Source organism: Choloepus didactylus, chromosome X (assembly GCF_015220235.1).
Source record: "Choloepus didactylus isolate mChoDid1 chromosome X, mChoDid1.pri, whole genome shotgun sequence".
NCBI lineage: Eukaryota > Metazoa > Chordata > Mammalia > Pilosa > Megalonychidae > Choloepus > Choloepus didactylus.
In genome coordinates, this window is record NC_051334.1 from 48,321,434 (window position 1) to 48,343,181 (window position 21,748).

Below are 21,748 nucleotides of genomic sequence, written 5' to 3' on the forward strand. Positions count from 1 at the left end.
GAAGAGAGGAAATATAAAGATCATAGCAGAAATCAATGATAAAGAAAACAGAAAACAATAGGAAAAAAATCTATGAAACCAAAAGCTGGTTCTTTAAGTAGTTAAATAAAATTGATGAGCTTCTAACCACACTGATGAGGAAAAAAGAGAGAAGACAAATTGCCAATATCAGGAATAAGAGAGGTGACAGATTCTATAAATATTAAAAAGGATAATAAGGGAATATTATGAACAACCTTACGTGACTACATTCCACAGCATAGATGAAATGGACAAATTCCTTCAAAGACACAAATTACCAAAGCTCATTCAAGAAGAAATAGATGGAGAAGAGACAGCACAGCAAGGTGCAATACAGCTCTGGCACCCTTTTCCCCCTTGCTGAGCAAGAGGTATCTATGGGGCACCCGCTGCCACAGCCACCACCATGGGGTGCTGTTTCTAAGGCAAGGAAGAGGAGGAGCGTGAGCTCAGAGAAACAAGTACACAAATAAAGGATAAAGTCTTTTATGAGACAAATCTTCAGTCATGTATAACATTTTGATGCCTGGCATCTAGATTCCCTTGTGCCCTCACTATGCCAACAGGAACTGTAGATCACAGCCAAAGAATCTGTGAAGTTTGGGCTTGCAAACTGGACAAAGAGATGAAGAAAATTCCTCAAGTTATCCAAAAATATAATTACCTTGCTTGGATATGGAGTTTTCCAGGTGTGGTTGCAAGGCCCATTTGGAGAATTCAGGAGCAATGCTGACTATGTAGACTTGTTAAAGATAATTAAAAAAGAAAGAAATAGGACTGACATTTATAAATAAGCAAGCAGACTATCCTCCAGGAGCATCAATGTGGTAGTTTAATTTTGAATTTAATTTGACAGAGGACATGAATGCCCAGGCCTCTATAGAGCAACTAACAACATCTAGTATCAGGTTTAAAAACATGAGAAGGAAGGAATTGAGACCCAGTGCTTTGCAGAACTTCATATGACATCTGGAGTGGTCCTCTGTGACAGTGTCAAATGGTTATCATTTTACAGTGGTTATGACTTTGGCTATTTAATCAAAATCCTGACGAACTGTAATCTGCCTGAAGAGGAAATTGACTTCTTTGATTGCCTTTTCCTTTCATTTATGATGTGAAGTACCGCATGGAGCACTGCAAAAATCTCAAAGTGGATTACAGGGAGTTGCTAAACTGAGCTGGAACAGATTGAACCACAACATCTGATTCTTTGCTTACAGGAATAGTCTTTTTCAAAATTAGAGAAATAGTCTTTGAAGATCGTATTGATGATGCCAAATATTTATGTTTTTTACATTTATAACCTGTCTCCCTAAACTAAAAGTCAGCTCCAAAAGGACAGGGATTTTGCCTATTTACTGCTGTATCCCCTGTACATAGTAAGTATTTGGTAAATATTTATGGGATGAATGAGTAAATGGATGATTGAATGAGTGAATGTGCAGGTCATGATTGTTGATTTCAAACTGCCTTGCCAGGACCCTGGCCTTTCAATTGGCCCAGGACTTGCCTCTCTGACTCACATGCAATTGACCTCTGGTATGTTGGCTCTACTTACCAATATTAACATTTAAAGCTGGAATTATATCAACTCAGGTGAATTTCTGTTAAGAAAGTTTGCCCTGAAGTGAATTCCCCTGAGCCAATTTAATTACTCAATCAATGCCATACAGTGATGCAGTTAATCCAAAGCCAATTTTTGCCATTTTCATTGTTCTGAAATTATTTTCAGTGGGATTAATCATTTTCTAATTAATATTTACGGTGATGATTCCATTCATACATACATTTTCCTACCCGTGTCAAATTTAACCGAGTATAGCTTCTCCAGATAGCTTCTTGATCTCAGGCTGCCCTTTTAAAAAAATTATTGTGGCAACACAGATGCAATGTAACATTTTCCATCTTCACCACTTTCAAGGATTCAATTCAGTGGGTTCAATAACTTCAGTGTTATGCTACTGTTAAAACACCAAAACTTTTTAAACACTCCAAATAGAAACTGTATCTATTAAGTATTAACTCCCCATTCCCTCTCCACCCTGTCTCTGGGTACCTTTCTACCTCTATTAATTTGCATATCTAGTTACTTTATAAGTGGAATTCTACAATTTCTGTCCTTTTATGTCTGGCTTATTTTACTCAACATGATGTCTTCAAGGTTCACCCATGTAGTAGCATATATCAGAACTTCATTCCTTTTTATGGCTGAATAATAATCCATTATATGTCTATACCACATTTTGTTTATCCATTCATCTGTTGGAGGACATTTGGGTTGCTTCCACTTTCAGCAATTGTGAATAATGCTGCTATGAACATTGGGATACAAATATCTGTGTGAGTGAGTCCCTGTTTTCAATTCTTTAGGGTATATACCTAGAAGTGGGATGTTGAATCCATGATAGGTCTATGTTTAACTTTCTGAGGAACTGTCAGGCTGCTCCTTGAACACCTCAAGCACATTCTTGCTGCAAGGACGCTGTAATGGTTGTTCCCTCTGCCAGAAATGCTCTTGCCCCAGGTATCTGTAGCTCATCTCTGCTTCCTCCACATTTTTGCTCAAAAAAAGCACCTTTTCAACAAGGCCTAAGTTGACTTCTCTATTTAAAATTCAAGCTTTTCCAACCTCCCAGTCCCTGCACTCCTGATCCCCCTTACTGGCTTTATTTTTAATTGAGTGCCTACTTATAACCTCCTAACACGTATGTAATATACTTATTACTTATTACATATATTTATTGTGCTTATGATATAAATATAATAATATATTTATTGTGCTTATTGTTTGTCTCTCCCTGCTAGAATACAAGCTCCATGAAGGCAGGAATTTTTGAATCTTTCGTTCTCTGCTGTATCCTTATTACATGTTAACAGTGCCTGGCACCCAGTAGGGACTCAATATTTGCTGAATAAGTATCTCCTGTTATTCTGAGCTTTATTTGTGACAAGTTTTCACCAACTCTAATAATTCGGGGTCAAAATTTGCCAGTGACTGGGAGCACCTACATTCTCTGAAGCCCAAAGCAGGGACAAGCACATGAGTATGTAATACATGAATTTGAATGCATGAGCCGTGGAAGGGGGGGCCACCAGGGAGAGGGCAGAGGTGCCAGGAATATGAAGGGGAGTCCAGACATCCAGACTTAACAAGAGGAGTATTAAAAGAAACTCCCTGGAAAGAAACAGCCAGAACTGGAGAAAGTGCCCTACTCCATCTGCCAGATCCAGGGACAGAGTCTGAGAGAACAAGCCCTTGATGCAAAACAGCTTATTCCCAGAGAGAAATTAAGTGAGGGGGAAAGAAAAGAGACTTCCTGCTTGAGAGAAAGAGACAGAGAGAACAAGAAGGGGGGGGAGACACACACACACACGGATGTGTATCTCGAATTAGAGACCACCCAGATAGGGGCATCCAGACTCACCAAGACAGAGGAAGAAACTCCAAAGCCTAAAGAAAAACAGAGAAGGCAGGGAGGGAGACAAACACCCATGCTCAGCAATAGAAAAGCCCTGCTCTGCTTACCACCCTCAATGCCAGGTCTCCCCAGCCCCTCTTCAAACTGAGGAGGTCCCTGTGTGGTAGCTTGTCTCTAAAGATGATTGCTATCCATTTCTTCCTGTATGCTACTCCCTCATCCAGGGGAGCCCTGAGCCACCATGTAAGAAGCCCAGGCTCTTCTGCTGGAAAGGGAGGCCACATGGAAGAAGACTAAAGTGCCAGTCATGTGACTGAAGGAGTCTTGGACATTTGGCCCAGTTGAGTCTTCAGATAGCTCCAGCCCCAGCCACCTGAGAGACTCCAAGGAAGAACCACCTAGCTGAGCCCTACCAATCCACAAATCCATGAGAGAGAATAATAAATTGTTGTTTTAAGCCACCAAGTTTTAGGGTGGTTGTTACATGCAATAAATAGCCAGAACAACCAAAAAAGGCTTCAGTGGCCCTTTTAAGGTTTGTGATACCAAGCCCCCCTCCCGCAACAAAATCAATGGTAGCCAGTCAGACTTTCAACCCCTTTAATTAGGTGCTCTAAGAAGAGAGGGAAGGATGGTAGGTGAGGGGTGGAGAGGGAGGCACTTCCTGAGCCCCACTCAGCAACTGGTTACTCCTCCTCCTCAGGCAGCTGGATCTTGCTGGGGTCGAAGCAGTTGGAGTCCATGATGGGGAGGCCATTAGCTTCTCGGTACTTCACAAGCCTCTCTGCTTCCCGGCGGGTCCACTCCCGCATCCTGGAGATGGCAGCAGCAGGAGCAGACGTGAGGGAGCCTCACCAAACACCTATCCCCCATCTCAGTCCCCTTTCCCCAACAGCACAGGGACAGGATTCCTGATGGGGTCCCCTTCAACCTCCACCCCTGTCTCTGCTCCCCTACCCATCCCACTCTCTCAGACATCCCATGCACCTGTAGTCAGGCAGGTAAGCCACAAAGGTGCTGCCAAGGACGAGGACGATGGAAAAGCCAAAGAAGAAGACGACCCGCATGTTCCAGAGGTCCACAACAGGGTCCTTGTCATAACCGTGGGAGTCCGGGTTCTGTGGTAAGATAAAGGAGGTGTCAATGAGAGCTTTCTGCATCTCCATGAAGCCTTATGCTGGCCCTTCATAACCTGGTCTCCAGTCCCACCTCGGACCAATATCCTCTCCCTGACTGAATTCCTCTCTTTCTATTTTTAGGACATGTCAAGCTCCTTACCACCATGGGGCCTTTTGCACTTGTTGTACCCTCTGCTTTTCTCCCAAATTTAGTCATGGCTGGCTCCTCCTCATTCCAGGTTTTGGCTCAATCTTCACTTCCTTTAGGTGTTCCCTAGTCACCTTATCTATTAACTTGAACCACAAGAAATTGCCATTTTTATAGGTAAAAAATGGTTGAACACTGTCAATTTTCTATGGTTCAACCCAATAAAGCAATCTTCAACCCCCATGTAACTCTCTATCCCCTTATCCTGCTTAACTTTCTTTCCAGCATTTATCATTATTTGAAATTATATTATTTACCAAAGTAATGTCCCCCCAGATCCTCTTATCATGTTATCGTATTATCTATTACAATACTCTATATTATTGTCTTCTAATAGTTTACATGCTTATTTTTTGTCTTCCCCACTATCACGTAAGCTCTATGAAAGCAAGGGCTTTGTCTGAGTTCTGCACTGCTGTATCCCTAGTGCCCAGAACTGTGCCTGGCCTACAGCAGAACCCTCAATACATATTTATAAAATGAACAAATAAGTGAATAGGTATCTTGTACATCTAAGCCTCTAAACCAGAAGTTAACTGTGATGAGGTACCTATTATATGCCAGGTCTTTCCACACATGCAAATCTCACACTATCCCAACAGGTAGAAAGTGGCAATAATAATAAACACCTTCTAAAGCTAACTGAGTACTTACTAAGTGCAAGCTGCTGTTCTGAGCATTTTGACTCATTTAGTTGAATGAGGTAGGTGTAGTATTTTACTTTTTAGACAGTATCCTATTACTTCCCCATTTTACAAAGAAACTGAGGCACAAGGGGTTCAGCTACTTGCACAAGATCACACAGGTGAGTAACTGTCAGTGTCTGAATTCAAACCCCGGCCATTGGCGTCAGTGTCTCTGCTATTAATACAGCACAGCAGACTTAGTAGACCTAAGTTCAAATACCTAATTCCACCATGTATTCAGTTACGTTAGCTTAGGCAAGCCACCTAACATTTCTGTGCTTGTTCTCGCATCTGTAAAATGGGTATATAATAGCGTCTATCTCAAAACACTATTGTTTTAAGGATTAGATGTATATAATGTTCTTAGAACACTGCATGGCAGAATAAGCGCCATATCGGTGTTTAATTGCTGTTCAGACTATATTGTTTCCAACGTGTTTTGAGCACTGCCCCCTTCAGATTTGATTTCTGTATGCAAAATAATGCCAATCCCGCAACTGGCCCTAGACCAAGGATCTCAGCAGACCAAGGAGGTAAACAAGCTAGGCAAAATTCCCAAATAATCGAGGATTTCTCCAGCTGCGCAACCGTCAGCCAACTAAGAACGTCCTCTACTACGCCCCGTCCGCCTGTTGCCGATTGACCCTTTTGACGTCCCGTTCCCCCTCCCTCTCACCTTCTCGTAGAGGTTTTCGTCCTCGGGATCCGGGTCCTCCTGCCAGCGTATGGTCGGTTCCCGAGTCCGCTTCTCCGCCATGGTAGGCGGGGCGACTACAGCCCTGGAGGAGCCCGATTCCCAACGGACACGGGCAGCCGGAAGCCCCTGGGTGGCAGCTGCCGCCAAAAGGCGGCGAGCACACAAACTTAGCGGCCCGGCCGCCATGACAGATTGCTCCGCAGCGTCTTAGGGGCGGGAACGGAAATGTGATTCCGCGCAGCTGCAGTTCGCGAGTGCGCAATAATTGTCGCTCCGCCCCCGCCAAAGTAAATAAGTCCGAGGTCTGATTTTCTTTTCAGATGAGGCGGGGCGCTTTCCTTCTCTCTGTCATGTCCTGGTGGGAGCAACCGTTCTCTTATCTTCTCGGTCAGGCTGAGAAGTTTCTTATTGACAGATCTGCTCGCTTCCTTGATGGGAAGAAAGCGGTGACATTTGGGTGGATACGGTTTCCAGCCAATCGCACGGAGATTTTCCTTGCCCTTTGGGAAAGGGGGCGGAGCTTCCGTTTGTCTTTCATCTTCAAAGGAAGCCAAGCTTCTAAAAAGCGGGCCTCGCCGGATTGACCAATGGCCACTCTTTTTCTCGACTTGCGGGCGTTCGCTCGGGGAGTGGGGAGGTGGCATTCGCTTGCCAATCAGAGGAGGCCAGGGCTGGTCGACTGCGGGCGGCGACCAATAGACGAGGCCCGCTGGATCGCGCTCCCTTAGTAGGTGGATGGTGGTCGAAGCACCGGCTCCCTTCTCGTCGTCGCCATTTTGTGTTGCCGTTTGAGGCCGGTTGGGAGTAGGTGGCAGTGGGCTTCCCGGGGAGGGTAGCGCACCTGGCGCTCCTCCCCTCCCCTCCTTTCCTCCTCCCTTCTGTCTCTAGCCACGGACTTGGTGGTTACGCTGACTATCTCCGGCTGAGCTGGGAGAGTTGGAGGCGGTGGCGGCAGGCCGAGGTGATGTCTGGGAGCCCTCCCTTGACAGCCCGGACCGAGAAGGTGAGCATCGATGCTGGTTGTGGGGGCGGAGATAAGGGGCTGGGAAACAGGGTGCACAGAGGAGGCGCAAGGGCAGACTGTGGGCCAGGGACTTGGGGGCGCGCGCTCAATGGAGGGATGCGCTCACACTCTGAGCCCCGGAGAGGGTATCTTTTTATTTTTTTTATTTTTTTTTCCGTTTGAGAGCAGAGGCGCGTGCGCGATTGGGACCACGGGATGGGTGCACGCGAAGTGGGGGAAGGGAGGGACGGATGGGAGTGTGTTACTGTGGCTTACTGTGTCAGTGACGCTGGACTTTGTCCATGGAGAGGCGGGGTGTCTGCGACTTTGGTTTTTATCCACAGGGGAGGAGATGTGCTGTCTACTTGGTCTATGTGACTTTGGTACCTATCTACCCAATGGGGAAGTGTTTTTTGTGGCCCTGGTCCTTATTCGTGGGCGGGCGGGGCCTGATAGTCTGTACGACTCAGGTCTTTATCCCTGGGGTATGTTTGGAACTCTGGTCCTTATCCATGGGGGGCTGTCTTAACTGGGCCCTAATCCACTTACAGAGTGCAGGGAGCGTATGCATGGCTTATTGCCCCTTCTTTTGGGAGGTTTCTATCTGCTACTCTAACGCTTATCCATTGAAAAGGAGCTCAGTGTGTGATTATGGCCCTTACTTATTGTGGGTCTCTATCTCAGATTTTGGCCGGTAGTTATTTAGGGCTCTTATCTGTAACTTTGGTCTCTATCTGTTGTGGATACCAGTGTGTGACTTTGGCTCCTCTGCCAGAACCTGTTGAGGGTTTTGTAACTGGCTCTCATCCAAATGGACCCCTGGTTGATTCTGATCCTTACCAATCGGGGGAGATGTAACTCGGGTTCCCTGTGGCTTGAGGAGGAAGAGCAAATTGGTGTGTGTGTGTGTGTGTGCATGAGGGAAAGGTGTGGTGACAGCCTAGTGCTGAGCAGGTACTGTAACTCATAGGCTTTTCCCAGATTCCTGTTCACAGGGTGGGGCTGAAGATTCAGAATATATCATGATCCTTGTCTGGGTCACATGGCTCGGCAACCCTGAGGGTTGAGTGAGGTGACTGCTCCTCCATCCTAGCCAAATAGCACAGTGGTTTGAAACAGCCTCTGAAAGGGCCCCTGTTGCCTCTGAGAAAACTTGGGCTGAAGCCCTGGGGAGAGAGCCACCTTGGGTGAGTATAAGAGGCAGGGCTTTAGGTTGAGCCAATTGCCCTGTGAGAGCCAAGGCTGAGCTGGCAGGAGCCCCGGGAGGCAGCAGCTATCTCGTTGCCAAGTTAGCCTCTCACCCCCTTCTTCCCCCAAGAATGTTGTATGGTTTCCTTCCTGCCCCCTTGTAGGGGGCAGCCAAAATCGTGTCAGGAGGATGAAATGGCACCTGGGGGCCCAGGAAGGAGCCTGGTGGATGCCTGAGACTCCCATTGTTGTGAAGTCTTACCGCTGTACCTAATGTGCCTAATCTCGGGGCAGGTCATTCAGCACCAAGAGCTCCCCTGGGGCAGCAGCTTCTCTACAAGTCTCAGGTGGCAAATCCCTCATCACCGGATGGGTGGGTGGCGTCACTACCACTTCAGTTTCCAAAGTCCATGCCCCCTGGGAGTGTTTCGGATCTCCCTGTAAGATGCTCTCCTATCTAGTGACGGCCTTGCTATTTCTAGGGAGCGGGCTCTAGCCACATGTTTGTGGAGAAAGGAAGAAGCAGGTCAAGCAGGGCTTGTGTTCCCTCTCTGTTCTGAGTTAGAAAACAATGTCCTGGGGCTAAAGGATGGCAGAAAATCTGGACAACCAGAGCTTCTCAAGGAGACCTCTGCCCCAACTGCCTTGACCCCTTTCTTCCCTCCGTTCTCCCTAGAGTCCCTGCAGGAGGAATCACCCAGGCTGGCAGATCATGGTGGTAACAGCGGGGGTGGCTGGGAAGTGAAACGGAGCCAGCGGCTAAGGAGGGGCCCCAGCAGCCCCCGCAGGCCCTATCAGGATATGGAGTATGAAAGACGGTAAGTTATCCTCCTCCACTCCTACCAAGCAGCTCAGCTTGTCCCCAAGTGAGAATTGATCCAGGAAGCTGCTAGGAAGGGCCTCCCAGGCAGAGGAAACAGTATAGCAGATGATTGATTTCTTTTCAGCACCCATTTATTTGGCACCTGTTGTGAGCCAGGACCTGTGCTAGGCTCTGAGAATGCAACAGTGAATGAGACAGATAAGGTTTCAGCCCTTTGTTACTCAGGGTCTCACAAGGGAGACTGCACAGTTTGCAGGTGATTACAGTAAACACAATGGGTGCCATGGTTGGATGTGAGGGTGGGAGGGGATCAAGAGAAAGTGAGGAATCAAGGCTGATGCCCAGGTTTCCAGCTTGGGTAACCTGGATAGGTCTGTGGTGATGTTTAGTAAGGTGAGGACAGCTGCTGCAGGAGGAGAGGCAGAGGTTGGGGTCAGATGAGTATTGGGTTGTAAGTGCCTGTGGATCAGGAGAGAGGTTTGGGATGTGGATAAGGGTCAGGAATTTGCCCAGGTCAAGTATGGAAAAGGCCAGGTCAAATAGTGGGACTCTCCAGGGATGGGGTGGGCTGAAGTTGATGTGATACTTGTCTTGGAATGGACTCTCTCATAATAGTTGTTTTTAAACTCTGGTATGCGCAAGAAATAGTTGGGTCACTTGGTAAAATACAGAGATCCTGGGCTATCCGCTCACCATCCTGGTGGATCACCCCAGGTGGTTGTGATGCAGGTGATGTATCCATGACATTTTAAGATTGCATCGGAAAGAAGGGATCTAAGTCTCTCAGAAAGCCTTTATTAAGTGAGTAGTTTTATAAAAACTTAGGGAGAAAAGTAATTTTTAATGTCTTAGACTTTTTTTCACTACCACATTTTTAAAAATGTAGAATTACAATACTTTGTTTTATGAGACATGAACCCGAATTTGAGATGTGGTAATCATCCAGTGTTTTTCAGTCTTGACCTTCTTAAAAGGCATTTGATTTTGGACAGTATTCACTGGAAGTGCTCTGTGGCAGTTTCTGAGTTTGAGTAGGTGACATACTTGATTCAGACCTTACCAATTAAAGCTATTGCCTCTTTTTGGCTTTTAAAGGACCCTGAGTGTAGAGGTTTGAGTTAGTCATACTTTCCAGTTCAAGGTAGGTCTACATCGTAAGTCAGCACAAGGCCCCCATTTGCCATATTTTTTCTCCTTTCTTAATACCCATTTCCTATCTCTGTAGGCAACTGCCCTGTCCTGTTGATAAAATATGTAGTGATGTTTTGAATGTTTGTGTTTTTAATTTACACAAATGGCATAGTGCTACAGTCTTCATTCTGTTTCCTGAACATTCTATTACTCAGCACTGTATTTTTAAAACTGTCTGTATTGCCGTATGTATGCTGTTTGCTTCTCATTGCTGCCAAGGATATCATAGGGTGTGCATACTGCATTTTATTTAACTATTCCCCCAAGAAGGGATACCTGTTCTTAATTTTGTGCTAAAATTCATGACTTTTTGCTTTATTATTTGTGCTTTCAGAATGTTCTCTTTTCTTACCTTGGATCACAAAATTCTTTTCAGTCTGTAGCTTTACCTTTCACACTCAGGTCTTCAATTCATCTAGAGTCCACTATTGAATATAAGGTAGGTTCTGTTTTATTTTCTTCCATAGAGTGAGTAGTTTTTTCCAGTACCATCTCCTAAAACAGTCCATTCTTTCTCTATTGATTTGTGGTACCTCAATTCAAGTTTTCAAGTTCCCTTGTGTACATGGATCTGTCTTGAGTGATCTAATTTGTTCCATTGGTCTGTTTGCCTATTCTTGGGCCAAAATCTTAATATTTTTATTATTATGGCTTTATAGAATGTCTTAATAGCTCCCTCTTTGCTCTTATTTTTCAGATGATTTAGCCATTTGTGGAACTTTATTCTTCTATATATAAAGTTTATTAAGTTCCTCAACATGCAATAAGAATTTTAATTGAGATTGCATTGAATTTGGAGAGAATCGTCATCTTTATAAGTAGTCATTTCATCCAAGACTTATATAGAGAATATTTTAAAATTTGTTTCGGTGGCATAAAAATCTGAATGAAAAGACAGGTCTTGCTTATTCTTTGTTAAAATTATTTCTAGGCACTTCAGTAGTCTTTGTTGACATCTTACTTTATTGTATTTTCCAAGCTGGTATTTGCGGGAGTAGAGCAAAGTGGTTGATTTATCTATCTTATTCCTGCTGTACTCTCTTGTTATTTCTAATAGTTTCTTGTTGATTCTGGTGATATTTTAAATAGTTGATCATGTTGTATGTAAGTACTGAGTTTTATCCCTATCCTACCAATCCTGTCACTTCTTACTCCTTTTTATTCATTGATAGCATTGGGCAGTATTTTTTAGTACCATGTTAAATAGTGCCAGTGATACTAGGTATACAAATTAAGATTCACTTTGGCTGGTTGTGACAGAAAACCCCAAGAATAATGGCTTCAACCAGATAGTTTATTTTTCTTTCACATAAAGGAAATTTGTAGATAAACAGTCAGTCTGCTTGGCCATCCTTAGCACATATTATTCTAGCAACAGGAAGAAGGAAGTGGGGAATAAAAGGGTATGCCTTCTCCCTCTAAGAACACTTCTTGAAAGTTTTATGTGATGTTTTTATTTATTTACCATTAGCCACAACTTAGCCACATGGCCTTAATTCTGGGTAGCCATTTGCCTAGCTAAACACCAGTAATTCTGTTACTAAGAATATTGGGGGCTGGAGAGAGTAGTCATCTTTATTTTGTCCCTGATCTTAAAGGGATGGGTCTAAAATTTTCCCATTAAGAGTAACATGTGCTGTAGGCTTTTAGATTGTAGCCTTTAATATATCAAGAAAGTTCTCTACTAGTTTGCTAAATTGATTTTAAATGGGTATTGCATTTCATAGTCATGTGCTTTTTTTCTCCTTTTATCCATTAATTTCATAAATTGCATTAAATCACATCCTTGGCATTCCTGAGATATATTTTACTTGATCATTGTGCATTTATGTACGTTTAGAACTTCTCCCCAGGATCACTAATTGTAAACATTTTGCCTTGTCACTCTTTATATACACACACACACACGTATGATACACGTTACATTTTTTTCTGAATCATTTGAGTTAGTGGCAGATATCAAAACCTTTTTAACTGTAAGCATTTCAATGTGCATGTACAAAGAACAGGTATTTTTCTGTTACATAACTACAGTACAATGATCAATATCAGGAAATTTAACATTGATACAATACTTTTATTTTGTATGAAGGCCATATTCAAATATAATCAGTTGTCCCAATAATATTCTTTATAGCAGTTTTTCCGCAATCCAGGATCCAATCCAAGATAATGCATTGCATTGAATTATTTTGTATTTTTTATCTCCTTTAATCTGGAAGTTTTCAGTCTTTCTTTTCTTTCTTTCTTTCTTTCTTTTCTTTAAGCATGCAGACCAATTTAGTAGAGTTTCTCAATTTGTGTTTTTCTAATGTTTATTCATGAATTTTAGACAGAAAAATTAAAATTTAAGTGTTATGTATATTTTTAAAATACTGTTAGATTTGCTTAGCTATTGGATTATTTATGATATTTGCGTCTGTATTCATGATTAAAATGGTCCTATAGTTTTCCTTTTCAGTTATCTGGCATTGGAATCAAGGTAGCCTGATATCAAGAACTGGGCAGCTGTTGCTATTTTTCTCTTTATTGGAGCAACTTGTATAAGAATTATGTGTTCCTTGAAAGCTAAATAGAACTCACCTTTACATGCACCTGGGCCTGGATCTTTAATTACCATTTTGTCTGTTTCTTGTGCCAATTTTGGTATTTTTTTTGTTTTCCAGAAATATACTCATTTTGTGGAAGTCCTCATGTACTGTTATTCAGTCTGGCTTCCTAGAAATGTATTATAAAAGGAGTCTGCCTGTGGAAGGTGTTTAGTCAAAGTACTCTGCAGCCAATTAAAAGTATCTCTCACTATCCAAATCTGTTCCCTTCCCAAGCTTAGATACCTCAGTCTTTTTGGATCCTGAATGTCAGAAAGTTCGGATTTCATCTGATTTTTCTTTCGAATCTGCTCAGTTCTTGAGCAGGGATACATACAGTAAACAAACATTAAAAAGAAAAGCATTGATAAATTTAAAAAAATCTTAATACTTATACCACTGAGAGTGGAATTTATCATAAGGAAACAATTTGGGGTAGAAACTGAGCTTATGAGGACAGGGACTTTGTTTTGTTCACAGCGGTATCTCCAGCACCCAGAGCAGTGCCTGACACATAGTAAATGTTATATTAATGTTTGTTGAATGAATAAATGAACTGACAAAGAATTATGAAAATTTGGAAACCAACAAAAATGTATGGAAAATTTTTTTGGAAACCCAAAATGCCTGGGAGGGGTCACTAGTTAGCTAGTGATAAAATGACATGTTCAAATAATAGAATGTTAACCATTTAAAATGGTGTGGCAGAACATATCTAATGATACAGAAAGATGTTTATGGTTTATCATTCAGAGAAGGTTATGAAAGAGTACGATCACATTTTAATTTAATGAAAAGGGACCTGGAAGTTCACAAGGGCATTGTCAGTATTTTGTTACCGTAAGCAGTGAATATCTTTGTTACGGTTACTGGAGTGTATTTCTAGGATTGTTCTCGAGAAGAGAAATTGCTAGGTCAAAGGATACGTATGTTTACATTGTATATCAACATTGCCGGTTGCTGAATTTCTCTCCAAAAGGGTTGTGCACACAAGAGGGCCTCTTTCCTACATGTTTGCCAATGCAGTATACAGTCAAATTATTTGATTTTGCTAATCTTCTACATGAAAATTTTATTTTAATTGGCATTTCTTTAATTAAGAATGACTTTGAGTCATGTATTTCCTCTTCTTCGAACTGTTTATCTTGTCCTTAGCCCGTTTTTCTGTTGGATTGTTGATCTTTTCTTTATTAACTTCTAAGAACTCTTTATATATATTAAGAAAATTAGCCTTTTTCTTTAAAATGAATAGCAAGTATTTTCCCCATTTGTGACTTATCTTTTAACTTTATTTATGGTATTTTTCCAATATTTTATTATGAAAAAATTTCAAACATACAGCAAAGTTGAAAGTATGTTACAATGAACACCTGTATACCCATCACTAGATTCTACCATTAACATTTTACTGTACTTGCTGTATCACATATTTGTTTATGGTGGTTTTCTATACTTCATGTATTTTTAATTTTGACAAAGCCCTATTTATTGCTTTTTTTTTTTTTTTTTGTCTTTTGTTTAGAAAGGCCGTCCTCATTCTTGAAGTGATAAATTATTTTCTTATGTTTTCTTTCTAATATTTTTCTGTTTTCTATTTTGGAATTTAAATTTTTGATCCATCTGTAATTTATTTGATGTAAGAAGTGAGGTTGGTAAGCAACTTGATTTCTTTAAGTGTCAACACACTTTTTCTGTAAAGGGCGAAGTAGTAAATATTTGGCACTGTGGACCATACAGTCTCTATTGCATCTACTCAACTGAAAGCAGCTATAGACAATATGTAGATGAATAGGTGTGGCTGTGATCCAGTGATACTTCAAGGCGCCTGGATTTGGCCCATTGGCTGTAGTTTGCTGACCCCTGGGTTGGACAGTTATCACAACCATATTTATTGACTAATCCATTCTCCTCCTGTTAATTTGAAGTGCAGCCTATGGGTTATACTAAATTTCCATGTGTATTTTTGGGTAGTATGAGCTCTATTCCATTTCTCTGATCTGTCCATTAATTTTTTTTAAGACAAAACCCATTCATGTTTTAATTGTTCTACCTTTAAACAGAATTTTCCTGACTCTTCTAAGTTATAAACAGTGCTGTACCTGAGCAAGGATATCTGTGCGTTACATTCCCAGAATTAATGGGGTCAACAGGTATACAAATTTTTGGTTTTGCCAGCCATTGCCATAGTTCCCCTCCATAGGGGTTGTGCCATTTTCACTCCCACCAGCGATATGAGAGTGCCTTTTTCCCTATACAGCCTTGCCAAAGAAGTCTGTTGTCAAACATTTGGACTTTTACAGATCTGTTGGATTAAAAATGAACTATCACAAATCTTCCTTTCAGAGGAATACCAAATAGTATATGTAGATACTCCCCTTCTCCAGCAGGTGGAGTTTAATTCCCCTTCCCTTGAGCGTGGGTCAGATTTAGTGACTGGCTTCCAAAGAATAGAATGGAAAGGGAAAAATAGAAATGTTACAGTGGAGATACCTGACAGACATCACTTTAACCAGATAGTCAAGATTAACTTCAGTGATAAGTCAGGGCTGTATCATGTACTGCCTGATATGATGAGGACACCTCACTTGTATGGTATTCTCAAAAAATCCATAACCCCAATCACGAGAACACATCAGACAAACCCAAATTGAGGGACATTCTGCAACATTCCTCATCAGTACTCTTCAAAACTATCAAGGTCATGAACAACATGGAAAGACTGAAAATCTTTCACAGGCCAGAAGAGACTTAAGAGGACATGATGACTAAGTGCAATGTGGTATCCTGGATTAGATCCTGGAACAAAGAAAGGACATTAGTGGAAAAATTGATGAAATCCGAGTAAAGTTTGTAGTTTACTTAATTTCTTAGTTTTCACGAATGTACTGTGGTTAACGTTAACATTAGGGAAAACTGGATGAAGGGTATATGGAGGCTCTCTGTACTATCTTTGAACTTCCTTGTAAATCTAAGATTATTTCAAAATAAATTTATTTTAAAAATGGTCTATCAGCATAGTTTTAATTTTCATCTTTTCATTATGAGTGAGACTGCATGTTCTCAAATACAAATCATTCCTGTTTCTTTCTTGTGAATTTTGTTCATTTCCTTTCCCAGTATTTTTTCCTTGTTTGTTATTTGTCTTCTGACTTGCCTTATGATGGTTTTTGTATTTTTGTTTGTTTGTTTCCAAGCATAAGTGTTTTATTTTTATATGATCAAGTTTAAGAATTTTGTTTTCTGGATTTGTGATCATAGGCCTTCCCCATTTTAAGATTATAAATAATCCTGTGTTTTCTTCTACTTCTGTGGTCTCGTTTCTTCCATTTAAATCTTTGATCTGTTTCAAATGTATCCTGGTATAATTTTTGAAGTACCATTATAAGAGTTTGTAGGTTTGTAGGTATTTAAAGTTTTTGATGTAGATATACTTGGGATCTTCTATTTTCTAAGCAGTGGTTATCTGAATATAGGTAAGGTATTTATTTCTGCATATTGATTTTGTATCCAGCATCATTACTGATGTATCTTATTCTTTGTAATCAATTTTTTAATTGGTTCTCTTAGCTTATTCACGCATACCCTCATATCATCTACAAATTTTGGTAAATTCACCTTCTCTCTAGCTTTTAATTTCTTTTCTTCATTCTCTTGTTTAATTGCTTTAGCTAGTGTCTTTAGAATAATGTTAAAATAATGGTGTCAGCAGTGGGCATTCTAGTGTTATTCTTGACCAGAATTGGAATCTTACTAGTAGTAATATACTGTGATGTCTATTTTTTTCTGTTTTCCTTTTTTTTTAAACGAACATGTATTGACTGCTTTTTTAAAATTCAGTTTTATTAAGATATATTTACATACCATACAATCATCAACTGTTCACAGTACCATCGTATAGTTGTGCATTCATCACCCCAATCTATTATTGAACTTTTTCCTTACACCAGAAAGAATCAGAATAAGAATAAAAAATAAAAGTAAAAAAGAATACCCAAATCATCCCCCTCATCCCACCCTATTTTTCATTTAGTTTTTGTCCCCATTTTTCTACTCATCCATCCATACACTGGATAAAGGGAGTGTGATCCACAAGGTTTTCACAATCACGCTGTCACCCCTTGTAATCTAGATTGTTACATAATCGTCTTCAAGAGTCAAGGCTACTGGGTTGGAATTTGGTAGTTTCAGGTATTTACTTCTAGCTATTCCAATACATTAAAACCTAAAAAGTGTTATCTATATAGTATGTAAGGATGTCCACCAGAGTGACCTCTCGATTCCATTTGAAATCTCTCAGCCACTGAAGCTTTATTTTGTTTCATTTCGTGTCCCCTTTTGGTCAAGAAGATTTCTCAACCCCATGATGCCGGGTCCAGATTCATCCCCGGGAGTCATATCCTGCGTTGCCAGGGAGATTTACACCCCTGGGAGTCAGGTCCCATGTAGTGGGGAGGGCAGTGATTTCACCCACCAAGTTGGCTTAGCTAGAGAGAGAGAGCCACATCTAAGCAACAAAGAGGCACTCAGGGGGAGACTCTTAGGCACAGTTATAAGCAGGTTTAGCCTCTCCTTTGCAGTAACAAGCTTCATAGGGGCAAGCCCCAAGACAGAGAGCTCAGCATATCAAGCCGTCAGTCCCCAGTGTTAGTGAGAACATCAACAACAATTCAGGTGAGGAAGTCCAACACCTCCGCATCCTCTCTCACCTCCTCAGGGGGGGCCCGAATATATATTTTTATTCTCTGCCCAAATTACTTCGGGATGTGTTGCTATTTTGCTCTAACCTTTTAAAAAAAGAATTTCTAATCATTATTTTAGCCAAAAAATAATTATTGAGCACCTCCTGAGGACCAGGCACTTTGTTCAGCTTTGGGGACTGTAGTAGTGAACCAAAGGGGTATGGTTCCCTTGTTTCATGGAATGCACAATCTGTTATTTCTTTAACTCATCCAAGAAAATGCACGTTAAATCGACTTTGAGATCATTATTTTACAGTTATTGCAGTAGGAAAAATTTTTACAAAACAGCTTCCATTGCTAGTAAGGTGACTGTGAGACCGAAGGGCAGGGTGTTACAGTACACAATGATGCAGAGAGGAAGAGAGGTAGGCTGGGACCTCACCCCTCAGGATCCTGCAGGCCTTTTAGGGCCTTGGTGAGCATTTTGGTGTTTTGTGTTGAGAACAAGAAGGAGCCATTGAAGGGAGTGATATGGTTGGGTTTGATTGCCTTACCTTATAGAACACACTCATGCTTGGGTTGTAAAGAATAAATGGGTGGAGGTGAGAAGACTAAACAGGAGGCTTCAACTGAGGTCCCAGTGAAGGAAGACAGGTGTTGACCAGAGGGGGTTGGGTGGAGGGAGAGGAGTGGATTGGATTTGAGAGAGCTATGGGAGTCACTTCACCCCGTGGGGTAAGGATTTAGGAATCCCTGTTTGGGCATGGGACCAAGGGCCTAGAGGGAGTGGCCAGAAATCCCCCATACACCTTGCTGTTCCTTTCAGAAAGGTCTGCCCTCTAATGCCTCCCCATTCTTCTTCCCCCAGAGGTGGTCGTGGAGACAGGACTGGCCGCTATGGAGCCACCGACCGCTCACAGGACGATGGTGGGGAAAACCGCAGCCGAGACCATGACTACCGGGATATGGACTACCGTTCATATCCCCGCGAGTATGGCAGTCAGGAGGGCAAGCATGATTATGATGACTCATCCGAAGAGCAGAGTGCAGAGGTGAGGCCTGGGGAAGGCTCCAGAAGGGTTGCTGTGTCCTACTGCAGCACTGTGTATAGGTAGCTCTCAGCTCCCATGCTTTTGGACTGTGCTGGGTGGCTTTGCCTCACATGAAGGGTCTGTTCCCACTCCCTTCTCTGAGGGATCCTCTCCCGAGTCGGGTCTCCCTGACTTCTACATGCTTGGCTCTATACTTCTGAGGGCTCCTGGCCACTACCTCTTTCCCTTCTTGCCTGTTCTTCGGTTTGATTCTCTGGTTGACTGTGATCCCTGTACTGCCTGCTCCCAGCCAACTTGGGCCATTTAAAGAGCCTCTTACATGGGACCCGGCATCTAGGATTGAGAGGAAAACTGGGGGAACAGGCTACCCACTAAGCAGAGCAGTTCTGGGAGGCCAACTGTGGCCTTCCCCAGTAGTAAGAGAGTGCCTCAACAAAAGAGAAGACCTCAGGCCAATTCCATGTCGGGTAGTTACTCCTAATCTGAGAGATGAGGCATGATACAATCAGGGACCCCCCATCTGAGTGGAAGAAATAGCCTTGCCTTGCCTTAGGGGAGCCCCAGTTTGAGAGGCAGTCAGGGCCCTGGTCCAAGCAGGCAGACAACTCTCCTGCCTAGTGGGGGAAGGAAGAGTACCCTTGCAACCCCAGCCCCAGGCAGGGTTGGCATAGTATGAGTGCAAAGGCCTCTGTGGTGGACCACCAGCTTTGGTGGATGTACCAGGGGTTGAGGGCAGCCAGGCTTTCACAGTGGCAGCTGTCAAGTGGTGCCTAGATGTCTCCAGGGGCACTGGATGGGCCCTGGGCAGACCCTTAGGAAAAGTAGAGTAGGATACTGAGTTATCAGGCCTCTCCAAGGGCCAAAGGGGTGTGGACCCAGGCCTGGCTTGATTAGTCCAGGCACGAATTGGGCAACAACCAAGAACCCAGCAGCCACTCCTTGTTTTGAGGGAGACTGGTGGTGATGGAGCACTGGCCAGAACTAAGGATCAGGCACCAAGGGGCAGTGTCTGTGGCCCTCATACCTTTGCCGGCTCCTGGCTGGCTCTGGCCAAGATCTTAAGCTGTTCCTATGCCTACAGCTTGGTTGCAGGGCCCAGGCTGAGGCACTGCAGGATATATGTGGCCTTCTGTGATTTGTGGAACAATTGGGCATGTGCTAGCTGGCTGGCAAGGGAGGAGGGTGGGTGGAACAGGGATGGCAGGGTCTAGTTGCCAAACCGCAAAGTGTTTGTCCCCAAGGACATATAAGCTGCCTGATGACCTGCCATTAGAAAGAACCTCCCCCCGCACCTTGGCAATACTGCCACCAACCTCTCCCCACACCCCATCTCCCACAGTCAGTCCCCAAAAGCATCCCTTGGAGAACTTTCAGCCCCAAAAGGGTTGCAGCCCAGAGCCTTTAGCCGGAGCCCACCCAGCCCTGGCTTTCAGAGCCTGTCTGCCTCAGAGAGCCAGCGGCCAGCTCCTAGGCCCGCCCCAGACTGACTGCCCGTCTGGTGTCTCTCATCTTGTTCTGTTGGCCAGGATTCCTACGAGGCCTCCCCGGGCTCCGAGACTCAGCGTAGGTGGCGGCGGCGGCACAGGCACAGCCCCACCGGCCCGCCAGGCTTCCCCCGAGACGGCGACTATCGGGACCAGGATTATCGGACCGAGCAAGGGGAGGAGGAGGAGGAGGAGGAGGAGGAGGAGGAGGAGGAGGAGGAGGAGGAGGAGGAGGAGGAGGAGGAGGAGGAGGAGGAGGAGGAGGAGGAGGAGGAGGAGGAGGAGAAGGCCAGTAACATCGTCATGCTGAGGATGCTGCCACAGGCAGCCACTGAGGATGACGTACGTGTCCCCCGTGGCCCTGGGCAGGCAGAGCAGGAGGCCAGGCTGGGTCTCTTCCAGGGCCCTCAACTTCTCCCCTACCCTTTCATCCCCAACCTCAATACCTTTCATCCCCTCTCCCCACCTGGCTCCTGTCCCCAGCACTGATCCGTCCTCTCTGGGCAGGCCCTGTTTTCTCCTGGTCTGGAAGGGAGGAGTGTTGGATAGGCTGGCTTGGCCAAGGGGTGGTGGTGGTGGGTGGCTGACAATCTTGAGCACAGGAGGAAGAAGAGCATTCCTCCTCCACGTTCCATTGGTCATCCATCCATTCTGCATATGCCAATCATGGGCTGGAGACATACCAGGCCCAGTGCTGGGTGTTGGTGGCAGCAGAGGTGATGCCGGGCTCCTGCAACCCTAGGGGATCCTTTGCGACGATTCTCTCATCTTTCTTTTCTCCTGTTACCTTCTCATACAGACTTCTCATAACAAGCCATGTAAAAATCCCGTGAAGGCCACTGGATAGCCTCCCTGATTCTGGTCCCTTCCCTCCCCTGGACTCTGAGGAGCTCTCCTCTCAAATCTGCCGGCTGCCCATCTTAGAGAAAATCCCACCTGTGTATTGAGAGCTTCTAGGCTGGACCACTTGCCCCTATTCAGGGTCCAGCATTAGCTGATTGCTGGCATTTTTTGAGGCTTTACCACATGGTGGGCTATATGGGGGCTGATTTAATTCTCACAGTGGCCCTGCAGGGAACATGCCCTTTGTATCCCTCTCCTACAGATGAGGAAACCAAGCCCCCAGGCAGTGAAGTGACTTGTCCCAAGTCCCATAGCCCATGAGTGGCAGAGCAGGATTGGGTCTGAACCTGGGCAGCTGAACCCCAGAGTCCACATTATTGCTGTTTCCTGAGCCTTCCCTGAGTATTTGGAGTCTTGATAGGCTCTGCCATATATCTTTGCTTTTCATCCTCATGACTGCTCTGTGGAATATTAGTCTCCTTTCTGTTGTTTAACCTGATGAGGAAACAGGTCCAGAGGCATGAAGACTCCTGCCCAAGAATGTCCAGCCTAGGCTCATAGTCCTCCTCAAGAGGCCCCACTGGCCTAGAGACCCTTTCTCACCTGGTCCAATCCTATATTGCCTCTGCAGCTTCCCTCCAGGCTGTTTGATCCAGGAAGCTTTCCCAAACCCCAAAACCACACCTTTCTGTTTCTGCCCTACCTTACTGCTACTCCTGTGGTCTTGGGTGCATGGCTGGCATTTACT

At 43.8% G+C, this 21,748-nt stretch overlaps 2 protein-coding genes and 1 pseudogene across 6 annotated transcripts in view; 2 read left to right on the forward strand and 1 right to left on the reverse strand.

Annotated features, from left to right (window-relative positions):
- The first annotated feature begins 577 nt into the window (after positions 1–577).
- On the forward strand, positions 578–1,324 carry LOC119522116 (annotated as a pseudogene).
- Positions 1,325–4,026: 2,702 nt separating this feature from the next.
- Positions 4,027–6,590, reverse strand: NDUFB11 (NADH:ubiquinone oxidoreductase subunit B11). The gene is made up of 3 exons (XM_037821358.1): positions 6,129–6,590; positions 4,428–4,558; positions 4,027–4,253 (listed from the first exon to the last, which is right to left on the reverse strand). The coding sequence occupies exons 1-3, from the start codon at positions 6,333–6,335 to the stop codon at positions 4,127–4,129; spliced, it is 465 nt and encodes a 154-aa protein (XP_037677286.1). The 5' UTR covers positions 6,336–6,590; the 3' UTR covers positions 4,027–4,126.
- The window catches only part of RBM10 (RNA binding motif protein 10), a 30,332-nt gene continuing 15,074 nt past the window's right edge, over positions 6,491–21,748 (forward strand). Inside the window, exons 1-4 of one of the 5 annotated variants that reach the window (XM_037821357.1) lie at positions 6,491–7,203; positions 9,019–9,158; positions 18,490–18,673; positions 20,200–20,499. In XM_037821357.1, the coding sequence (XP_037677285.1) occupies positions 7,114–7,203; positions 9,019–9,158; positions 18,490–18,673; positions 20,200–20,499 (714 nt within the window). In that variant the 5' untranslated portion in view covers positions 6,491–7,113. Of the gene's footprint in view, positions 7,204–9,016; positions 9,159–18,489; positions 18,674–20,199; positions 20,500–21,748 lie in introns of all 5 variants that reach the window. The other 4 variants (XM_037821355.1, XM_037821354.1, XM_037821353.1 and 1 more) reach the window with 4 other exon arrangements.

Coding starts and splice junctions, on each gene's coding strand:
- NDUFB11 (XM_037821358.1), bottom strand. CDS start 6,335: ATGGCGGCCGGGCCGCTAAGTTTGTGTGCTCGCCGCCTTTTGGCGGCA. Junction 4,559..6,128: donor ACGAAAACCTCTACGAGAAG/GTGAGAGGGAGG, acceptor ATCTTACCACAG/AACCCGGACTCCCACGGTTA. Junction 4,254..4,427: donor GCTTACCTGCCTGACTACAG/GTGCATGGGATG, acceptor TGCCATCTCCAG/GATGCGGGAGTGGACCCGCC.